This window comes from Citrus clementina, unplaced genomic scaffold (genome assembly GCF_000493195.1).
Source record: "Citrus clementina cultivar Clemenules unplaced genomic scaffold, Citrus_clementina_v1.0 scaffold_3, whole genome shotgun sequence".
Classification (NCBI taxonomy): Eukaryota; Viridiplantae; Streptophyta; class Magnoliopsida; order Sapindales; family Rutaceae; genus Citrus; species Citrus x clementina.
Genome location: NW_006262339.1, coordinates 4,950,491 through 4,972,141, shown reverse-complemented (window position 1 = coordinate 4,972,141; position 21,651 = coordinate 4,950,491). Strand labels below are relative to the sequence as shown.

The 21,651-nt window shown below is 34.0% G+C and overlaps 3 protein-coding genes across 4 annotated transcripts; 2 read left to right on the top strand and 1 right to left on the bottom strand.

Annotated features, from left to right (window-relative positions):
- Nucleotides 1-7,506: 7,506 nt before the first annotated feature.
- Nucleotides 7,507-12,167, top strand: LOC18049299 (RGG repeats nuclear RNA binding protein A). 2 transcript variants are annotated; one of them, XM_006440142.2, is made up of 7 exons: nucleotides 7,508-7,991; nucleotides 8,740-9,049; nucleotides 9,158-9,223; nucleotides 9,340-9,469; nucleotides 10,653-10,814; nucleotides 10,896-10,952; nucleotides 11,531-12,167. In XM_006440142.2, exons 1-7 carry the CDS (start codon nucleotides 7,802-7,804, stop codon nucleotides 11,708-11,710), a joined length of 1,095 nt encoding a protein of 364 aa, XP_006440205.1. In that variant the 5' UTR covers nucleotides 7,508-7,801; the 3' UTR covers nucleotides 11,711-12,167. The 2 variants fall into 2 exon arrangements, with proteins under 2 accessions (XP_006440206.1, XP_006440205.1); XM_006440143.2 differs by lacking the exon at nucleotides 9,158-9,223 and having other exon boundaries at nucleotides 7,507-7,991; nucleotides 11,531-12,113.
- Nucleotides 12,168-12,337: 170 nt separating this feature from the next.
- LOC18049298 (pentatricopeptide repeat-containing protein At4g16835, mitochondrial) lies at nucleotides 12,338-15,619 on the top strand. Its single transcript, XM_006440141.2, is given in 2 exon segments — nucleotides 12,338-12,515; nucleotides 12,518-15,619. Coding segments are annotated over 2 exon segments (2,115 nt in total). The 5' UTR covers nucleotides 12,338-12,481; the 3' UTR covers nucleotides 14,599-15,619.
- LOC18049296 (GTP-binding protein YPTM2) lies at nucleotides 15,464-18,130 on the bottom strand. Its single transcript, XM_024188730.1, has 8 exons — nucleotides 17,912-18,130; nucleotides 17,367-17,439; nucleotides 17,089-17,136; nucleotides 16,945-16,992; nucleotides 16,461-16,532; nucleotides 16,217-16,372; nucleotides 16,020-16,123; nucleotides 15,464-15,851 (listed from the first exon to the last, which is right to left on the bottom strand). The coding sequence occupies exons 1-8, from the start codon at nucleotides 17,923-17,925 to the stop codon at nucleotides 15,755-15,757; spliced, it is 612 nt and encodes a 203-aa protein (XP_024044498.1). The 5' UTR covers nucleotides 17,926-18,130; the 3' UTR covers nucleotides 15,464-15,754.
- Nucleotides 18,131-21,651: the final 3,521 nt, after the last annotated feature.

Here is a 21,651-nt window from a genome sequence, read left to right as displayed (position 1 = left end):
AGATAGTGAACACAAATTCTTGTTTCATTTTCAATTCCTTTCCAGTCGAAAACGCAAGCTGCTGGAAAGCTTTGTCGATTCTCCCTCTTCTTTTGCTTTACAACCGGAATAAGGAACCTTAAAATTCACCCTACTTGTCAATGAAAAAAATGGTATTTGAGAGGACTACCTGTTAGCATATCAAAAAGATTTTTATGAAATGTCGCACTTCTACCTGGGCTTTCCGATCAATTAATCCCGGGACATCATTGTGTTAGCTTGTTAGGTAGGGTCAGAAATCTTTGATTAGTAGAATGAGCCCATCCCTCTGGCTTATTGGTCGATCCGGCTGGCAGTTCCTGCATCTCCTGCAATGCCCCTTCATACAAGTTTACTGTTGTTGAGTGTTAGAAAGTGTATATTTGTAAATGATAAAATCATCATTTTACATTTTAAGTCTTACTAATACTTCTACTTTTATATATTCTAGTCTCTTGTAATTTAATTATGTGTGTTTTATTTTAATTAAGTATTTTATGTATTTTAGGGGCATCATGGTCATTTTACAATGAACGAGAGTTCAGACAACAAAACGGATATTACATTTGAACTCAGGACAGTCGAAAACCTTAGAAGCAGCATAAAAAGAAAAATAGCATTGTTCACGTGTACGATGCTATTCACATGTATATTACTGTCTATATTACTGTTCATGACACTGTTCACATAGACGGATCGATGACATGACATTGACCGATGATGTGACATTGACTAATGAAATGTCACGATTTTATTAGACTAAAATTCTTATGTACTGTTGATCGGTGATGTGTCAGCATATCAGTGGACCAAAAATTATGCGTACGGTACATGCATATACACAGGATAACTTACAACCAAACCCCATCACTGTTCAAACTGCGTGGTCAAACTGCGTCACTGTTCAAACCGTGTGGTCAAATTGCGTACTATTGATTGATGACGTGGCGCAATCCTGAGCGTCTGAAATGTTTTTAATCCGATAACCATGATTTACTCAATGTATCTATAAAAAAGGGACTCTCCTCCCTTAATTTGGCATCCCCGAATTTATTTTTTAGTTCCATTTTCTTTAATTCTTTCTCCATTTTGTATTTTCCATGTATTTTAATAAATTCTCATTTTGACCCCAGTTCAATTATGAGTAGCCAATTTCTTTTCAAGCTTAGGTTGAAGGTGAAGTCCCAACATGTGCCATGGGCTTTATTTAATAAATTTATTTTCTCTCCCCCTCTAATTATTGTGGATGTTTTGACTTTTCGTCGACAAATAATAATAAGCTTGTCTAGATATCGCACTGCTTTCACCGGCTCCCTAGTATAAGGTTATTATTATTTGGCACGATAAGCTCTTAGCACCATATTGATTAGAGTGTGGTTCATGTGGAGTGGAAACCCCCCCTCATGATTTAATTGGCATTAATAAGGAATATTTAGTCTATGGCGCATGTTGATGCAGATCCATATGCCCAAGTTCTTCATTCAATATAATTCGTTTTAATTTATTCCTACCATTCTAATTTAAATTTTAGAATTTTTCAAATCATTTTCACCACAAATCCAACCACCCTAATAGAAAATTAATTCTACACATAATTAAAATCTATCTCCTCGTGGGATCGACACTCGTCACCGTTAATATATTATACGATAGATTTGTGTGCTTGCAAATTTAATAAAATTTGCACAACAGCTACTACGAGTTCCACTAGCCAAATCAATAGAAGTAGGGATGGCAATGGGGAAGGGAGGGGAGGGGACCAATCTCTCCGTACCCATCCCCTATATTTTGCGTATGTCCTCATCCTCTCCCCGTCCCCGTCAGAATTACTTGAGAGAATCTTCATCCCCTCCCCGAATAATAACAGAGCATCCCTGAGGGTCCCCAGTCCCCGATCCCCGAATAGCTAATACCTTTTTTTGTTTTCGATTTTAAGTTAATCATATTAAAATAAAAAAAATCAAATAAAAGTAAAGTTCGAAATCTATTTTACATTAATATCCATTACAAAAGTCACATACATTAAATTAGTAAGTAACGCAGCATGCAAGAGATACAAACTATCATGAACAAATTAATAGTCTAATACAAAATTGTTATAAATAAAATCGAATTTAGATTCAAAATTAACTTTTTCAATGGTGGCGTGAACACTTTATAAATGTGGACTATTTCCTTTACATCACAATAGTTAAGTCCGAGCAAATCAAGAGCAAATATTAGATTAGATTAGATTAGATATTAAAATTGTGATTCGTTGCGGGCAATTATTACATCTAAAAATAAATAAAATATTTAATGAATATTAAAATAAAATTTTTTATTAAAATAATTTATGAATATTAAAATTAAAACAAAATTTTTGAACTAATAGAATCTATCCGGTCTTTTTAATGTCCTAAATAAAAATTTAGGACTTTAATTAGTTAATTAAGCCTAAAAGTTTAATAAAATAAATATTTTGATATTTGTTATTTTTACCAATATTTATAATTTTATAATTCAAATTTTATTATTTATTTACTAGTAATTTTAAAAAATAAAAATTAAAATTAAATTAAAAATAAAAATTGGGAAATGGATAGGGGATGAGGATTCCACTTCATCTCTGTCTCTTCCCCGAATAAGAAATTGGGTAAAAACGTTTCTTTGTCCATTCCCTGAATAAGAAATTGGGTATGAAATTATCCTCATACCCTCCCCGAATAGAGAAAATCCCCGAGAGTACCCGTTCTCATGGGAATTTTTGCCATCCCTAAATAAAAGTCCCAATAGAAGTTGACTTTACTGGCCTAGCTCTTCAACTGCTCCTTCTTAGTTGCAGATGCCCATGCTTTGATTCGAAAGCCCTAGCCAGTGATGAATCCCCAATAAAACTGAAGTATTGAATTCCTAGTCCCTTCAGTCCAATTTGAAACCCATCCAAACTACGACCACCTTCTTACTACAAGGCGAGGCTTTGCTCTTCTCCTAGAATTTACTCCCGGTGGACAGAGGAGGTAGTCCAACTTCTTGAGCAACCAAAATATTGAACAACGAACATTTTCTTTTTTTTTTTTCCTCATGTGAGATGAAAGGGAAGGTCGATTTGACTTGAATCCTGGACCAGATCTTTCATCTTATACCAGTTAATGAAGTGATGGGAGTCGTTTTTATTTTTTCATTTTGCTAGCCTAGTCGAGGTTTGTCCATGCCCAATCCCAATGGACATTATACCCAATATCTGTCAATAAACAACATGATGTAAGTGTTTGAATATCTATAAATTTTTAGTGAAAATTCAAGTTTGATTTATGAATTTGAGTCCATAGTATTCAATCAATGTTAGGTTTAATAAAGAAAAATTGAAAAAAGTCTCTTTTCATAAAAAAAAAAAAAAAGAAGAAGAAAGATTCAAAATTAAGTTTAGCCACACTTGACATTAATTTTTCTATAATTTTTATTGTTTGCGATGGAGTTTGGATTATATAAGTTAATGTTAGAATGGAGCTTTTAACACCCCTTTTGGATTATATTTCTTCAAATACCTTCAGCTTTATTTATAAAGTAAAAAAGTAAAAACCTGTAAAAACTCATAAATTGAAATGACCCATTTTGCTATAAACTTGATGCTATAAAAGAGTATTTCTTTTAAGTTTTTTAATCTATAAAATGCATAAAAGTCCCAAAATAATTTATTTTTTTATTGTATATTTTCTATCTCTATGACTCTCAAAATTTATAAGGTTCTTAAATATATAGATAAATTAAAATATAAATATAGATTATGAAATGGGGCGCAAAATTTTTTTAAGAGTAATTTGTAATTTCATTTAAAAATTGGTTTTATGAGGAATTTAAAGTGGGTTCGCAAGGCTTACTCTTAATGTCAATAAACTCAACCAAACTCAAGCATTAATTGTGTTAAAAAAATTCGAAGTAAACAACCCATTTGAATTTAATTGAGTTTGGTAAGAATGGATTGGGTCCATTCGATTGGAGTGAGTTTACCCACTCCTAGATCATTATATAAAGTGAGAGAGATAGACAAAGCTTTAATTAATTGTAAAAAGATCATTATGTACTCAAATTAATTACATGAAGATAATTATTCATAAAAGGCCTACTCTTTATATGAAGGCTGACAGACAAGCTGTCAATTGATGAGGTATGAAATGGGAGGCCATGGGCCATAACCCAAAATTTAATGATTTGGGTTGGGTTGTTGGAAAGCTTCAGCCATCTACCCAATTCAATCCAAAATCGAAACACACACACACACACACATTCATATAATTTTAATTCGAAAGAGACTCAGACCAGTGACATTTTTCTTGTCAGTGTCACAGACAACAATTGTGTCGATCATTGGCATACAGTTAGGTGATGATCGATACTGTTGGAATGGTCATCGCTTCATTTGTGTAATGGGATCATAATATGGGATGATAATTGTTAGTCTCTAAAGCTCCTAATTGCTACCAAATATACCAGTTAGTTCAGTGTATAATATAGATTGGATCTTCATCGTCAAAAGATGAAACGTGGTGCTGCCCTGCCACCGGCCTGATGTACATTGGCGACGGATATGCATCAGTGGTGTTAGTACAGTGCATCAACACTTACAGTCGTTTGATGATAAAGATCCAATGTATCCCGAAGCTTTAAATCAAATCGGAAGCTCAATTGCCTAATCGCCTTTTGGTAGATGTACCGTTTTATGGGTCAAGTTCGATCACTCTAAAAATATCTGATCATGATTTACTAACGATGGCAAGGGGACATTTGTTTTTATTGCTTCATAACTTAATTGACTTGATTTTAATCAGTTAAGTAATTAAATCAGATTATTTTTTAATTTAATGAAATTTTTAATCATTAAGCCATTAAATTATTAAGTGGAACTTTTTAGTTAATTTAAAAAGTTCGAGTAAAATGTGATTCTTAAAAGCATCCCTATGTAAATAATTTATTTTCGTCCTTACCCAAATGAACTTATTAATTAGCATTATTATTTATCTCCATAACCTGTGATAATATGGTAGTAAATTATTATTATTATTATTATTATTATTATTATTATTGTTGTTGTTGTTGTTGTTGTTGTTATTTTCTTTTTTCGAATTAACATTATTTATCTTTACAAAATTTTTTGAATATTTTTTATATAATATATTATAAACTACAATAAATTTGATTAATATTTTCTAATGTAAAATATTAAAGGGTGTTATTCACTTGAACATGATATATAATATAATAAAATAATATCTCATTTATGTTCGTTGATATATTTATTATTTATTTAATATTTACGATTTATAGGGGCACAATTGTAAAAAGCTAGTTTAAGGATGGAAGATCCTAGTTTGAACCCCATCGCTCCTCTTATAGAGGCATGCGTGTGCCAGGGGCACGAAAGTGGGGAGATAAGCTCTTTTGAGCTACAGTTTATGCATATTCCTATATTACAAATCTACTCTCAGAAGCTCATGTTTCATTGTCTACTCTCTATACGGACCTCTTATACCAGCTTCAACCAACGTATAAAGATAATTTTCAATTGAAATTGCCGAAACCCCGTGCCAATATTTCATTCCATTTTGGGTGTCTAGCTAATGCTCATTCTATTTTTTAAAAGAATAAGAAGCGCTCTAGTTTTTAGAATTTTAAATTCAAAAAAAATAATTTAACATTTATTATTAGAGATTCAGACAAAAAAAATTACACACACACACACACATATATATATATATATATATATATATATATATACTATTCAGATTCAGACATTTAGTTATATTAAGAATTCATACTAATTCAAATCAATTTATATTTCAAATTGGGAAAAAAAAAAAAGACACAAACGAAGGTAAAACTTAGAACTTTTTGGGCTAAGCCTTTTCTAAGCTAAACCATTCGATTTATTATGGTTTAGTTAGGGCTCGGAGAAACATGGGCTGGTCCTAAAAGCAACTCAACCCAAACCATATATCCATGCTCATGATCATTAATTAAACAAACATTAACGCTCCATGAAACTCGAATCCAAACTTTAAATCTTGAAAAGGCTGCTCACTAACCAATGAAGGTAATTCTTCATCTCATGTTCATCCTTATCACCATGAAACATGATTTATTTACATTTGACCCATCAATTGATAGATTATAGTTATAAAACATTTATTGTTATTAATTTAGTATGATAATAACGACATGTCAAGCGGTAGTTGTAGTTGATTATCCCTTCCCGACATAATTTGATTTGAAATTAAAGACCATTTGCTAAACTACAAAAGTGTGATTGATCTTTCAAATTAGCGTAAAATTAATTATCTAGATCTGAAAGCATGGAATAATGGCGGTGAATTATTTAGATCGTGTGGTTATAACTACTGGGAATATTGATGGAGTATATATTTCATGGTTCGGTGACGGTACACTATATTATTATGTATCCGAGAAATGTTAGTGAGAAATATAAATATCAAAGTTATATTATTATTCTCTCTCAAAAAAAGAAAAAAAAAGTTATTATTATTATTATTATTTTATACGAATGGACTATAAATTTTATAAAAGGAGAATCAAAATTTACAAATTAAAATTCGGGTCCTGATAATAAAGAAGATCCCAACGGCGGTGCAACCCATCAAAAAATGTAAAAAAAAAATTCATATTAGATCAATCAATCGGGTCCAGATTTATATCGCTGTAGCATTTATGGGCGAAACTAAAAGTTTGTACCCGGGGTTACCACTTTCTTGAAGTTTTTTTGGGAAAGTAGAAGGAAAGCACGCGGTGTTGGTAGCTTTAACTGGTAGAGTTTGTATCGTAACATTATTTTGGTAAATAAAGCACAAATTGCCAATTAACCTTATCCTTAGATTACCTTTTTTTTTTTAATTTTATTTAAATAATGTTTGCGAATGTTCGAGATTAATGTTCTACTGAATATGTTTGCTAGTGCAAATAAGATAAGGGTGCCGGAAGATATCCATCTCATCTAGTATATATATAATTTATTTTTTAAATACTATATATTACAATTAAAATTCTATTGATATTTACAATCAAAAAGTAATTAGAACTCTCCTTCATAATGCTAGTATGGTAAAGTCGAAACAACGACCGTCACTTAATATAATGTACAAAACCACATAACTGGAACAACTACTGTTAATACTGAAAGAGAAATTTTTTATTCTATTTTAAGATGGAAAACCAAATAAACCACTATTAAAAAAGGAGTCGAATTATAATAATTGCTGGGACTCGTTGCGAATGGGCTACGAACTCATTGGCTCTAGTATACATATAATTGAAACAACAAAATAATTAATAATTCCATACTAATTATTACATTATATAAAAATGTTTAAAACGTTAACACTGTATACTTAAAAAGAAAAAGAAAAAAGGCTAAAAAAAGGGATGACAAAAGAACAAAACAAGAATAAAATCTCATTGAGATCAAGCGGCCCAAAGAAATGAACAACATAGAAAGTTAAGAAAAGCCCAGCCGTAGGCTAACACACAACGCAAGTAGGGTTTTTAAGATTAGGTTAAGCCTCACGCTCAGTTGCTCTCAGTTTCACTTCAGCCGCAGTGGCTAGGTTTTCTTTTCAGTTCTTTCATTCGTTTCTTTCTCTGCTTCCAAACTCACCCTTCTCTTCTGTAACCACATCTTACTTCGATTCAATTATTCCGATGGCTTTGAATCAGCAATAAGAAAAGGGCCACGTGGGTTTCTTGTAAGTTGCAAGTTTTTGTCATCAGTGGTTTCCAGATTCATCGAGACAAAATGACGACCGTCAACCCCTTTGATCTACTGGGTGACAATGATTTTGAAGACCCAAGTCAACTCGTCGTTGCTGGAGTGGCGAAGCTCGCCGAGAAGCCGAAGAAATCGGCTCCGGCTCAAGCTCAGCCTGCATCCAAGCCGGCTCCGGCCGCTAAGTTCCCCAACAAGCCGCCTCCTCCCGCTCAAGCTGGTGAGCATATTCTATTATCAACTCTATTCCTTTCGTTTCTTCTATTGATTTGATTGTTATTTGGATTTGTATAACTTCGATTATTATACAGCCCTTCTGTTTGTTTGTTTTGCCTGCAAGTGTAAGAAAATTGATGCAAGTGAAAGTTGTTTATTTTTATTATTATTATTATTATTATTATTATTATTATCATCGTCGTCATCATTATCATTATTATTACTACTACTACTATTGTTATTATTATTATTATTATTATTATTTTGGTATCATTTTATGATTCAAAGACAGAGGAATCGACATTACATTAGTCAAGATGAGCGTCACACAACTGTCGCTCTGCTGTCTTTACACTTTAGTAAAATTATGACTTTTTAATCAAATGCAATGACAGCTTCAGGTTGTTATTCAGCAAAACATTTGATTTTTTTATAAGTTGAAAGCTTACTAATTAAGTTCATAACTTTGGGATTTTTTCGGAGTTTTATCATTTTTTCAATTTCTGTTAGTCTAATTCCTGAAATTGTAGAGACATGCTTTGTCCATCATTTTCAACATAAGCAATCTACAAACTTGTTTTTTTGGTTGTTTTAATGTGCATGTTATGTATTTAAATTATTTGTTGATTGGTGGCAAAGAACGGTATGAAGGAAATGGAGTTTTTCAATAGCATCTATGCACTATTGGCTTCCTATTTCAATATTTTTTCCTCTCTACCATATCTAATTATGTGGTGGCCTTCATTAAACAGTGAGGGAGGCTAGGAATGAAGGTGGACGTGGGGGAGGCCGCGGTGGTGGACGTGGCTTTGGACGTGGAGGGGGCCGTGGCTTTGATCGTGATTCAGGCAATAATAACACGTTCGGTGGCAACAATGGGCTTTCTGGAGGATATAGGCCTTCCGAAGAGGGAGAAGGAGGGAATCTCTCAGAAAGACGTGGGTATGGGGCACCCCGTGGTTCTTTCCGTGGTGGTCGCCGAGGTGGTTTTAACGATGGAGAATCTAAAGAGGGAGAACGTCCACGTAGGGTATTTGAACGCCGCAGTGGAACAGGGCGTGGGTTAGTATTAATTTGATTTGAGATGTTCATCTCCAACTGGCTGATAGAGTACTACGATTTTTTTTTTCTTTTTGGGGAGGTAAAATTATTGATTTTATATGGTTTCAGGAATGAGATTAAACGTGATGGGGCTGGTCGTGGTAATTGGGGAACTCCAACTGATGAAATTGCTCAGTGCGTATTATGCCTCTTTTAGCAGTCTAGGATATTAAACAGTTCGAGTTCCTATAGTGGTTGAAATTGTGAATAAGCTTTCTTGTTTACATGTTCCCTCATTTTGCCAATTTTAGGGAGACTGAAGAACCTGTTGCTGAAACTGAGAACACAAATGCTGAGAAGCCTTCTGGAGAGGAAAATGCTGCAGATGCCAACAAGGAGAATCCTGTGGATGAGCAAGAAGAGAAGGAGCCTGAGGAGAAGGTACACTTTTATTTTAGCATTAATGGAATGTTTGTTTGCTTTGGTTTACATTTTTAATAGTTGGCTGCCTAGAAAATCTTTATTTCCTAGAATAACTAAAACAGTTTGGCATTCCCTTGTGCTTATCTTTACTAAAAATAGTAGCTGTTTACAGAACTGTATTCCTAAAAATTCCATCAATATTCTGGTATCTGGACGTGACTTCTGTTGAGGCATGTTTCTAAATCTCATTGCATTTAGTGAGCTTATCGAGTTTAATGCTTGTTGAATTTTCTTGTCACTTGAGTTTCAGTGTTTGCATATTATGTTATGACATTTTTCTGGATTTTCATACGTTGAAAGAGCTCTAAGTATCAAGCTTTCGTCAGTAAAACCTTATAATTTAATACTGACAAATTAATAACCTCTATTATATGGTAATTCTTTCTGTCCTGACTTGGGCCAATGGGCTAAATTAATAAATTCAATAAATAAATAGGATAATAGTTTTTTTGAAAATCGTTATAAAACTATGTGTTCCCATTCTTATCATAAATTAATAATTTGCTAAAATAACAAATATGATTGTTATGATATTTTTTATCAAATAAAATATGATTTTATTGTTACTTATTTTTTCTTGAAATTTAAATATAATTGGATCTCATCTCTAATTTTTCTTATTGCTTCTAGAATTTCTGGGATTGCAAGAATTTTAAGTTTTTTTTGTCATTTTAATTTATATTTAGTGGATTAATTCATTTTTAGTTGATTAGATTGGTAAAATACAATAATTTTTAGTTAATTATAATTTATGTTCAGTGAATTGTATATCCACTCTATAAATTAAAAATTTATTAATTTATCAATTAATATCTCTTTAAGTTAATAGGTATTTTTTATGGTGCCAACATTATTAATTTATAGAGGTTTTACTGTATTTTGTGACCCAATTTAGTACTTTGCCAGCAATTATAATAATTGTATGTGTCAGTTGAGACTGTAAAGGGAAGGACAGTAGAACTAAAATGGCAGTGTGAAATGTGCTTTCAAGTGACCCAAATTATGCGGCACGGTGAAGCTATTTTTTGTTCCATGTTTGGTGTTTCTCATCCCAGTGTGGCTTGTAGGATTTTTTTTTGGTGTTTTGTGTTTCCCCTGTATTTTTCATTTATCCTAATTTTTTAATCTTCTGTTCTTAAAGGAGATGACCCTGGAGGAGTATGAAAAGGTACTTGAAGAGAAGAGGAAAGCTTTGCTTGCCCTAAAGACTGCTGAGGAAAGGAAGGTTGACGTGGACGAAGAGTTCAAGTCCATGCAACCACTTTCAAATAAGAAGAGCAATGATGATGTTTTTATCAAAGTGGTAAGAACCATTAAATTCCCTTTTTATGGTACTTGGCCATGTTTTGCTGGTGCGTTAACCTTTTTCCACCCTTTTTCTCAGGGATCTGAAAAGGACAAACGCAAAGATGCTGCTGATAAGGAAGAGAAAGCCAAGAAGGTCTGCGTCTTTCTCACCTAAACCTAGTTAGAAGATAAACAGTTCTTATGGTTTGCAAAGCTTTCCAAATTTATTTTAAATTAATTAATGATTGCATTAATCATTGATAACTAACACTGATTGCTTTTTTCCTCAGAATATTTCTTCTATGCTTTATTTCTGTCTGAGAGCTGTAGAATTAATGCTTCTTTCTTTGTCTAATGAAGTATACAATTTTATTGTTCAGTTCCTTTGGTCCCACAACTTGAGCTTGTCTACTTATCTGTTGGTAGAAGTTTTAGATAACGCTTTGGTTATTATAACACTTGCGACTTCATAAGTTGCACCCTGTTCTCAAGGCGTTTTCCTGTTATTCATTGCTTCTTGGAAAACTCCTTAACAGTGATTATGAGAAGCTTGGTGTTAATGCTAGCAGACTTGGAGTGTCCAGGGGACTGCATTAGTATAATGACAGTCTTATTAGTTTCAACAATCTTTTCTTGAAAAACTGATCATTTTTATTATTGAAGACTTCTATCATGTTACTCGATGATCTTTCTGTTCATATGTTTAATGTGGTTGTTATTTGAATGTTGTAGTCTGTTAGCATAAACGAGTTCTTGAAGCCTGCTGAAGGAGAGAGGTACTTTAACCCAAGCGGTCGTGGACGTGGACGTGGCCGTGGTTCAAGGGGTGGATATGGTGGTAGCACGTCCAGCAGTGCAGCAGCTCCTAAAATTGAAGACCCTGGACAATTCCCCTCCTTGGGTGGCAAGTGACATATTAAAGAGCAGACCATGGTCCTTCCTTGTTTGGAATCCGTTGTGATGAATTTAAGAGTCAGGTCAAAGGCTATTTAACAGGGAATTGATAATTTCCTGTGAAAAGGAACCATCGTTGATGTTAAAGTCTTTTGAGTGTGAATTTTAGATATTTACCCATGTTTAAGTCTTTGACATTTATGCATACCCTTTTTTTTTTTTTAAATTCCCCTCTTTTTTTCTGCTTTAAGTTAGGGCACATGGGTCATATTTATGTTTTGAACTAAGTAGTGGCATCAGTTTTGGTTTGTACTAGGTTATTAGTCCTTTCAAATTTGAATTTGAATTTTCTTATTTCCTGCATTTTTTTTTTCCCTTTTGATGAAGGCACCGAGTACAAGCTGTTTCTCTTATGAGACAAGATTCACCCTTATGTTCTTTTTCCAGCACAATTGATAGTGAGAATGGTTTGCAATTAAATATTAAATATTTGCTAGGCAGACTGGGCATGTACGATGCTCCCTCCAGTGGTTTCACTTTCTCATTCATTCCTATTAAACTTTCAGGTACCGGGCTTTTTCCACATCATCTTGTTGTATCGCTCTCTCTTCTACTTGGCTTTATCCTCATGTGAATTACACTAATAACCGTGACGGAAGATTGCTGAACTTTCTCCTCTTAACTGATGCGTTATTGAAATATGACAACATAATTTCAGTTATTATAAAAAGGACCACCTTTTGATTAAATCTGTAACAAAGTTTTCGTTAGTAGGGAACTGAACAATATATGATTATGGGGAGACATGCCGATCCCTTCTTTTTTCTCTAGCTTTTCTAAGCTTTAACGCTCCAAAATTCAACGTCCGCTTCTCTGTCTTCTACTCGCGGTCACAGATGCACTCTTTCGGAAACAAAAGGAACCAACGACGGATTTTCTCAATTAAATCCAGAAAATACCGTCAAAGTTGTTGGTGTCGTCATCTCTCAACCCTCACAATCAAAGAGCCGTATGTTAGTATTACCAACCAAAACAAGGTCTCAAACTCCTCGAATGGAAGCAATCAGAAGCCCACCCCTGCCGCATTACCTTTTCAACATCATTTCAATGAAAACATTTCATCAAACAAGATTATCACTAGCCACATCAGGTCTGGTAACTTTGATTCTGCCCTCCGGGTATTCAATAACATGAATGTTAAGACGACAGTTAATTGGAATTCAGTTTTGGCTGGGTTTGCCAAGCAGCGCGGGAAACTTAAGGACGCACAGGAATTGTTTGATAAAATTCCTCAACCAGATGTGGTTTCTTATAACATCATGTTGTCTTGTATATTACTTAATTCTGATGATGTAGTAGCTTCTTTTGATTTCTTTCAGAGATTGCCCATTAAAGATACGGCTTCGTGGAATACGATGATATCAGGTTTTGTTCAGAAGAAGAACATGGCCAAGGCTCGCGATTTGTTTTTGGCAATGCCGGAGAAGAATAGTGTTTCTTGGAGTGCTATGATTTCTGGCTATATTGAATGTGGGCAATTGGATAAAGCTGTAGAGTTGTTTAAAGCTGCACCAGTTAAGAGTGTGGTGGCTTGGACTGCGATGATTAGCGGATATATGAAGTTTGGTAAGGTTGATTTAGCGGAAAAGTTATTTGATGAAATGCCCATGAAGAATTTGGTCACATGGAATGCTATGATCGCAGGTTATGTTGAGAATTCGCGGGCCGAGGATGGTTTGAAGCTGCTTAGAATGATGATAGGACTACGGATTAGGCCTAATGCTTCAAGTTTGAGTAGTGTTTTATTGGGTTGTAGTCATTTGTCATCCTTGCAGTTGGGTAAGCAAGTTCATCAGCTGGTTTGTAAGTCTCCGTTGTGCAAAGATACAACAGCATTGACTCCGCTGATTAGTATGTATTGTAAATGCGGGGATTTAGAAGATGCTTGTAAGTTGTTTCTTGAGATACAACGTAAAGATGTCGTGACTTGGAATGCAATGATTTCGGGTTATGCTCAACATGGAAAAGGTGAAAAGGCTCTGCGTTTGTTTGATAAGATGAAGGATGAGGGAATGAAGCCGGATTCGATCACGTTTGTTGCATTATTGCTAGCTTGCAACCACGCAGGACTGGTAGATCTTGGGATTCAATATTTTGATTCGATGGTGAATGATTATGGAATTGCAGCTAAGCCAGATCACTACACATGTATGGTTGACCTTCTTGGTCGAGCTGGGAAGCTAGTTGAAGCTGTGGACTTGATTAAGAAAATGCCCTTTAAACCACAACCTGCCATTTTCGGGACCCTGTTGAGTGCTTGTAGAGTCCACAAAAGATTGGATCTGGCTGAGTTTGCTGCCATGAATTTGTTTAACCTTAATCCAGCAAATGCAGCTGGTTGTTATGTCCAACTTGCAAATATTTATGCGGCAATGAAAAAATGGGACCATGTCGCTAGGATTAGACTGTCAATGAAAGAAAATAATGTGGTAAAGATGCCTGGATACAGCTGGATCGAGGTGGGAACTGTTGTTCATGAGTTTAGATCAGGTGATAGGGTGCACCCAGAGTTGGTTTCTATTCATGAAAAACTGAAAGAGTTGGAGAAAAAAATGAAGTTGGCGGGGTATGTTCCAGACCTTGAATTTGTGTTACATGCTGTAGGGGAAGAAGTAAAAGAGCAACTTCTGCTGTTTCACAGTGAAAAGCTGGCAATTGCTTTTGGGCTTATCAAAGTACCTTTAGGTACTCCCATTCGAGTGTTCAAAAACTTGAGAGTATGTGGGGATTGCCATCGTGCCACCAAGTACATATCAGCAATAGAAAAAAGAGAAATCATCGTGAGAGATACTACGAGATTTCATCATTTTAAAGATGGGACTTGCTCCTGCGGCGACTACTGGTAAGCTTGCAAACAAGTCTCTTCCTTTTGAATGCTCAATGAGGAAGTTCTCACGTGATTGGCTTTGCCGAGCAGGTAATGTCAGTCAAAAATTCCCAGCACGTGGAACTAGGATGGTGAAAAAGTTTGCACCATTACTTTCTTCATCTTTAAATCCTTTGCAATACTTCTAAAACCGAATAGAAGTTAGCAAATGTTAAATTGGTGCCAACAGTCGGTTAGTAATGTTACTACTGATGTTTGAGCCTGCTGTTGCTGATGTCGATTCAGTGATGAGAAAGGAGAGAAAAGTATTTCGTGCAGCAACAAAGTGGAATACTTCGTGGCATATTATGGGATTAGGGGGTTGCCAGTTAATGATGAAGAGATACACCAGTTGCCATCAAGTATCAGCTCCGATGCATGACACCTGAATGATAAGAAAGAGATCAACTAAATGTGCATTGGATCTTGAATTTCCGCGGCATGATTTTGAGAAGAATGGCAAAGGTCGGCCTTAAGACCGCAAGACGATTGTAAAGTCCGATATGGTGGTTGGAACTTGAAAGCATCAAATTGTGTTACTAGCAACTCACACTAATTTTGACAATATAACAAAGGGAGAACATTACATATGGTATTAGAACCCAGAACCATGTTTCGAATTTCAAAATCCAGTCTCTATCAATTTTTCTGCTCTAACGTAGTCTTTCCGAGCGAGATAATCTAAATATTACGAGTTTATCAAACATAATCCGAGGACAATATCCACTTACATGAAATTAGCAAGTGTTAAAATTGTAAACATTTGCCTTCAAGTCACTTCAGAGATTGGAGAGAGGATCATTCCTGAAGACGGATGGAGATGTCAATGGTAGCATGGAACAAGAAAGAGGAGAACAATTGATATATTAGCTACATCGATGACGAACAATATAAAGAATAGAGGACAGCAAGAAAGATGCCGCTATTCACCAATATTCCTAATTTGTACAAATGTTTTCTTGAAACCCAATACATTTGAAAAGAATGGAAACTTTAGTAAAGTAACGAACAACTGACAAGAAAAGCAAATCATGACAATAAACCTTCATATCAAAGCATATAAGAAGAGAGAACTAGTGTTACATTCCACAAAGAACATTGATAAACATCAGAAATTCACCAACACTAATTCCCTTCTAAGTGGAGCAGCAACCAGATTTCTGGTTGACAGGCTGTCCTCGGATCTGCACTGTTGGCGGCCTAGCATTGTTCGACGCAGGTTGGCTTGCCATCCTGTAAATATCAGAATGATAAGAAAAAGGACAAAGAAAGAGAAAATATTTCCTACAACAACATCTCCCTGAAATCAGAGAATACAATATGAGAAATACTCTCATAATACAACAATATTTCTCATTTTTATTTTATTTTAAATAGGGCAGTGGACTATAAAACCAGTACCTATTCTTGATTGAAGCAGCCATGGCCATGAAAGCCTGTTCGACGTTGGTGGCACTTTTAGCACTTGTTTCCATGAAAGGAATCCCAATTTCATCCGCAAATGCCTTAACAAAGAAAACATGAAAAATTACCATTATGATGCGTAAGAAATCAATTTTGAATAAACATGCAAACTAAACCAAACTACTAGTATTTACCTTGGCTGTCTCATAGGACACAACTTTGTTCGCTGTGAGATCACACTTGTTACCAACTAAAAGCTTGTTCACATTTTCACTTGCATATCGGTCAATTTCATTCAACCATTGCTTTACATTGTTGAAGCTCTCTTGATCTGTGACATCATAAACAACCTGAGGAAAAACCACCAGCATGAGGCCAACTTTTATGAGTAGCTAGCAAGTGAAGGAGAAAACGAGTTATAGAAATTATAATGCTTACAATGATGCCATGAGCCCCACGATAGTAGCTGCTGGTTATTGTCCTAAAACGCTCTTGGCCAGCAGTGTCCCACTGTTTGTCCAGGAAAAGGCATCAAAACAATCAGATAGAAACAAAATCTAAAAATATGCTATACATTATTACGAAAGTTCTTCATATATCAAACAAGGGGAAATAAAGAAAAATGCAAGACATAGGATTATCTAAAAGAAAATGCATTGTCAATTATTTTAAAAGAAGAAGACACTTATGCTCAAGAAAGAGGAAATTGTTTTGAATAAATCATCTGAAACTTAAAGAGCATTGTGATAAGAATTTTAAGATAACTACAACCCTTCCAGCCGTCTATCTTAATTACACCCAACTCAGTTCGAAACACAATTGTTGAACTTAGAAATTTCAGTAGAACTGGAATGCGGCCAACCCATAAGCCTAACAACCATTTAGCTCCTAATAATTAAACAGATATAAAATGGCAACTCACAATTTGGAGCTTAATGGTTTTGCCATCTTGTTCCACAGTGCGGATTTTCTGCATATGCAATGAGATTAAAGATTAATTCCCGTATTTACATAGAATTTAACAAATCAAGGCCAAAAATCAAAACCATATAAACAGATTACTCACAAAGTCAACTCCAATGGTGCTAATGTAGCTTTCCAGATAAGAATCATCCTGGTTTACAAAACAGAATGAACCGACATTAACAAGCAATTAATCTGTTAAGTGAAAAACACAAAGCCATGAGAAATCTTTCCAATTAATACGTTGTAACGAGCTGGTAGCATCAATCCCTGTTTCATTTTATATTTTACTTTTGTAATTGTGCTAGAGTTATAGCAGTGCAAGATTTTGAAATTCAATTAAAATAATAGGAGCTAAAACAACAGTGCACAAGAACTTACAGCAAACCTCAAAAGTAGACACGATTTGCCAACACCAGAATCGCCTATGAGCAAAAGCTTAAACAAATAATCGCTGCAAATACACATAAGTAAATCAATCACACACATAATATGCCCCAAATTCAACTAGTTAATTATCAAATAACGGTACGCGGTAAATCTATAAGAGTAATAAAAGCAGCCAATAGATACTTGGTTGTCTATATTTTAACAAATTTCTGTAAAATCTTAGGTAAATTCGCAAACAGCTCCAAATAATTCCTCTACAGGTATTTTAAAATGATATAATTGCTTATACACAATAAATCATCAAAATATGAGAACAAAGCGAAACGACACGGGATCTGAGACCAAATCAACAAGATCTGAATCAACAATCGTATCACCTCCACACAAATTCATTAACCGCCAAATAAAAGCAAAAAACAAAAAAACACTAAATCCAAAACAATAAATAGAATGATAACTAAATAAACGAAACAAACTATACGGAAAATTCACTACAGATCCAGACGAATTACAACAAACTTAATCTAAAATCTCACTATTCGTTATTCATGGTCGTGTCGTGCGTTGGATCGAATGAATCACAGAAGCTTCGACGAGATGATGAGAAATTTTAATTTCCGGCAAGAAAAATTGATCGCAAATGAAAACTGCTTCGCCGTAGGGAGAGATGATGGAGATTTTAAAAAGAGGAGAGAAACTGGAGAAATTGACACAGAGCGTGTTTAAAAAGGATGCGGAGGTGTTTTCCATTTAATTTATATTTTTTTATTATCTAAGAATCGTGAAAGGAATTGTGTTTCGTGTGGCGTGACGTGGCAACAGGAACCAGATGACGCCACGTGTTGCGCCCATCTAGTTGAATGACGAAATTGGGCATTTGCATTTTCTTTTCCGTTTATTCCCCAACCAATTTCTGCTTTCTTTAAAGCTTCTATTTTGCTTCAGACCAGAGGCTACCAACCTTACAAAGTGCGTCTAATACGTGTATTTTAAAAGGTTAAACATATAAAACTTCTGGTAGTGCACGAATGGTGATGGTACGATTTGGAATCAAAACTGTGATAACTGACGAGGACTCCTTTGACTGCAATAATATTATATTATTACTGTGCTCTCCAATCTCAACCGAACTAGTTTCTAATGTGACATAATTATATGTTGTCATCTTATCATTTCAATGGTAGTAATTTGTAATGTACATTACACATTAGTTATTAGTTAAGAAATAAATTTTGTATCAATTTTTTTTTTTTGTCTGAACCACGAGATAGTCCTGAGTAGGCCTCAACTGTGGAAGCTACCTTTAAGCTCGTACTATAACCTAGACTAATCATCGCTCGCATCGGGTCGGCCCGTAAGGGGTCAAGTACTGGCCAAAATGGTGGCTTCATACGAGAACGGGACTTGAACCCCTAATTAGGAGTGGGCAAACCCAATCCAACCCAATTGACCCAACCCAACACAATCCAATCCAATTTAATTTTAACGGGTTAAGTTGATTATTATGGGTTAATTGAGTCAATTTTTTAGAACCCAATCAATAATTAGGTTGGGTTGGGTCAACTATGATGAACTCATGTAACCCAACCCACATAAATAGTAATAATAATAAGATAATTTTCAATTGCAAAATCCTAAAAATTGAAACGGTTAATTTATATTTTAATTCTTTTATAAAAGAAATTATTTTGTTCTTGTATCTACTCCTCTAAACTCTAATTCCAAAACTAATGAAGGTACTTTTCTGTTTTGTTCATTCTATATTTTTTTAGTTTTCTTTATCAAATACTAGATAGTGAATAGAATTTTCATAATATAATATTTTTATATTTGATTTCAATAAGTTTTATTTCAACTTTCATATCTTTTTCTTTATTTATTTTTTAATGTTAATTTGACTTCAAATCTTCAACCCAATCAATCCAACCAAATCCAACCCGATAATTTAAGGGTTGGGTTGGATTTAGTTGAACATGTTTATTTAATTGGGTTGGGTTTAGTTTATCTCAACCCATTCAATAATGTGTTGGGTTGAGTTTTTGTAAATTCTATCCAACCCAACCCATGCCCACCCCTACCCCTTACCTCTTTTAAGGAGTGAGAGTGAGATTTTGTATAAACTCTTAAGTGTAGCATTACACTATTAAATCTCTTTCCTTCGTTTCTTTTCTTTTTCCTTATTTGAATTCTTTCAGTTTGTGTAAAGATAGTTATATATGTTTTTCTATTTATGTTGTTTGTGTGCGTGTGTGTATCATGGTGTGATTTTCTTTTAGACTAGAGATTATTGTGAAGGTTTCATTGTGATAATTATGGATCATTATAAAAAAAATCTATCACAATATCAATTGTAAGAACCAAATGTGTTAAAAAGGAGAATGTTTTGAAAGAGTCGATGAGACATAATTTATATCTCAAATCGAATATTGTGAACGACATTTGTTTGTAGAGATATTCTTCGTAAAGATATCTCTGTTCCACTAACTTTTTTCTCAATCTTCAATGTAAAAATTCAATGATTTGACCCATTGGTTATTATAACAAATTATAAATGGATTTTATAGTATTTTTTAGGGATGTAAAAAAGGGTTTGGGCCCAAGTATGGCAATGCTCAAGCCTAGCTTGGATATGTTTTTTCAACACCCGGTCCAAGTTTTTTAATATGGATTCTTAAGTCTAGATTTTATATTTTATAATATTATAAATGTATATTTTTAATTTATTTTATAATTTTATAATTTTTAAATTTATTTTAATGAAATTGGACATAAAAATATGAATTTTAAATGTTTAAGATTTTAAAATATGTAATTGATGGGTCAAACAAATATAATTACTTAAAATAAGATTATATTTTATAATTTTTTTATAAAATCTGGATTCTAGCCAGACCTCGAGCTTATCAAGTAATGACCAAGATCGGTCTGGCCTCATATATACCCGGGCCCATCCTCAGATCAGGTATTACCCATCTAGCATCGCCTGGGTACGATCCAGGTTTGGATCGGACGGGTATTTTTTACCCCTTAGTATTTTTACATTTATTGCTATAATGTGTTTGTTTTAATGAATTTAAATTTTAATGTGTTAAAAAAATATTAAAATCAATTGTTATGATAAAAGAAGATTGAATTTCACATCTCTTTAAAAAAAATAAATATATTTATTTTGTTTAAGAATTGGAGATGAGTGATATTCACAAATATCATTTAATCTTCACTAGTACAAAAATGTATGTAATTTTTTTTTCATTATTTATTTTATTTTCAGGTTTTGTTTACCATAATTCACAGCCTTATTGAAAAATAATATATTATTATCTTTTAAGTCTTTAAGACATATAATTTAAAAAGTATAAGTGATAGTTTAGTTCTTATATTTTAAGTTAATCTTTCATTTGGCCCTTATATATTTGAAAAGTATGTCAAGATGCTCTTGTCCTCATTTATTTATTTATTAGAAATAACACATTAATCTGGAAAAAAACATTTAAAAAGCTGAGAAAATATAGTTAGTGTTTGGGGAATAAAATAAGGTGATCATGATCGCCTCAAGATAAAAAATGAGCAAATGGTTGATAGGCTACTAGGAGAAAATTCTGGTGACCTTGAGCAGACTACTTGACTAGGTAGTAATCTTAATGACCAAGAGCAGAACACCTTAACCAGGCGGTAATCTTGATGACCAAGAGCAGAACAACTTGACCAGATTGTAATCTTAATGACCATGAGCAGAACACCTCGACCAGGTGGCATTCCTTGAGGCTATGAGCACCAGTTGGTAATTCTTGAGGATATGAGCAGATAACTCAACCAGAATACCATGAGAAGACCATAACCAAGTCAATTGTTCCAAAAACCTCAACCAACCACAAATTGTCAAGCTCTTTCCAAAAATTCAGCCATAACGACTATGCATTAAATCCAGCTACTATATATGCAGCTCAATAACTACTCTGTAATGGGCGCATTAACTCATAGTTAAAGTGGCGCATTAAATCCAGCAACGCCAACACATTGAAGATGGTATGATAATCTCGGATGCTTATAAAAGTATTGAAAAGTTCAGAGAATGAAAAACTCTCCTAAACAATTTTGATTCTTTTATTATATTTATATGAGATTATTTTATTCATAAAAACTAGAAATAACATTTTTTTCCGTAAACCAATAAATTGACTTGGGCATCGGAGGGTTCACGCAGGAAAAACTTTCGTCGCCTCTTATCATTCTTTGTGATTTCAAGTGTTTACAAGTGATCTGTTAGTGATCGTAA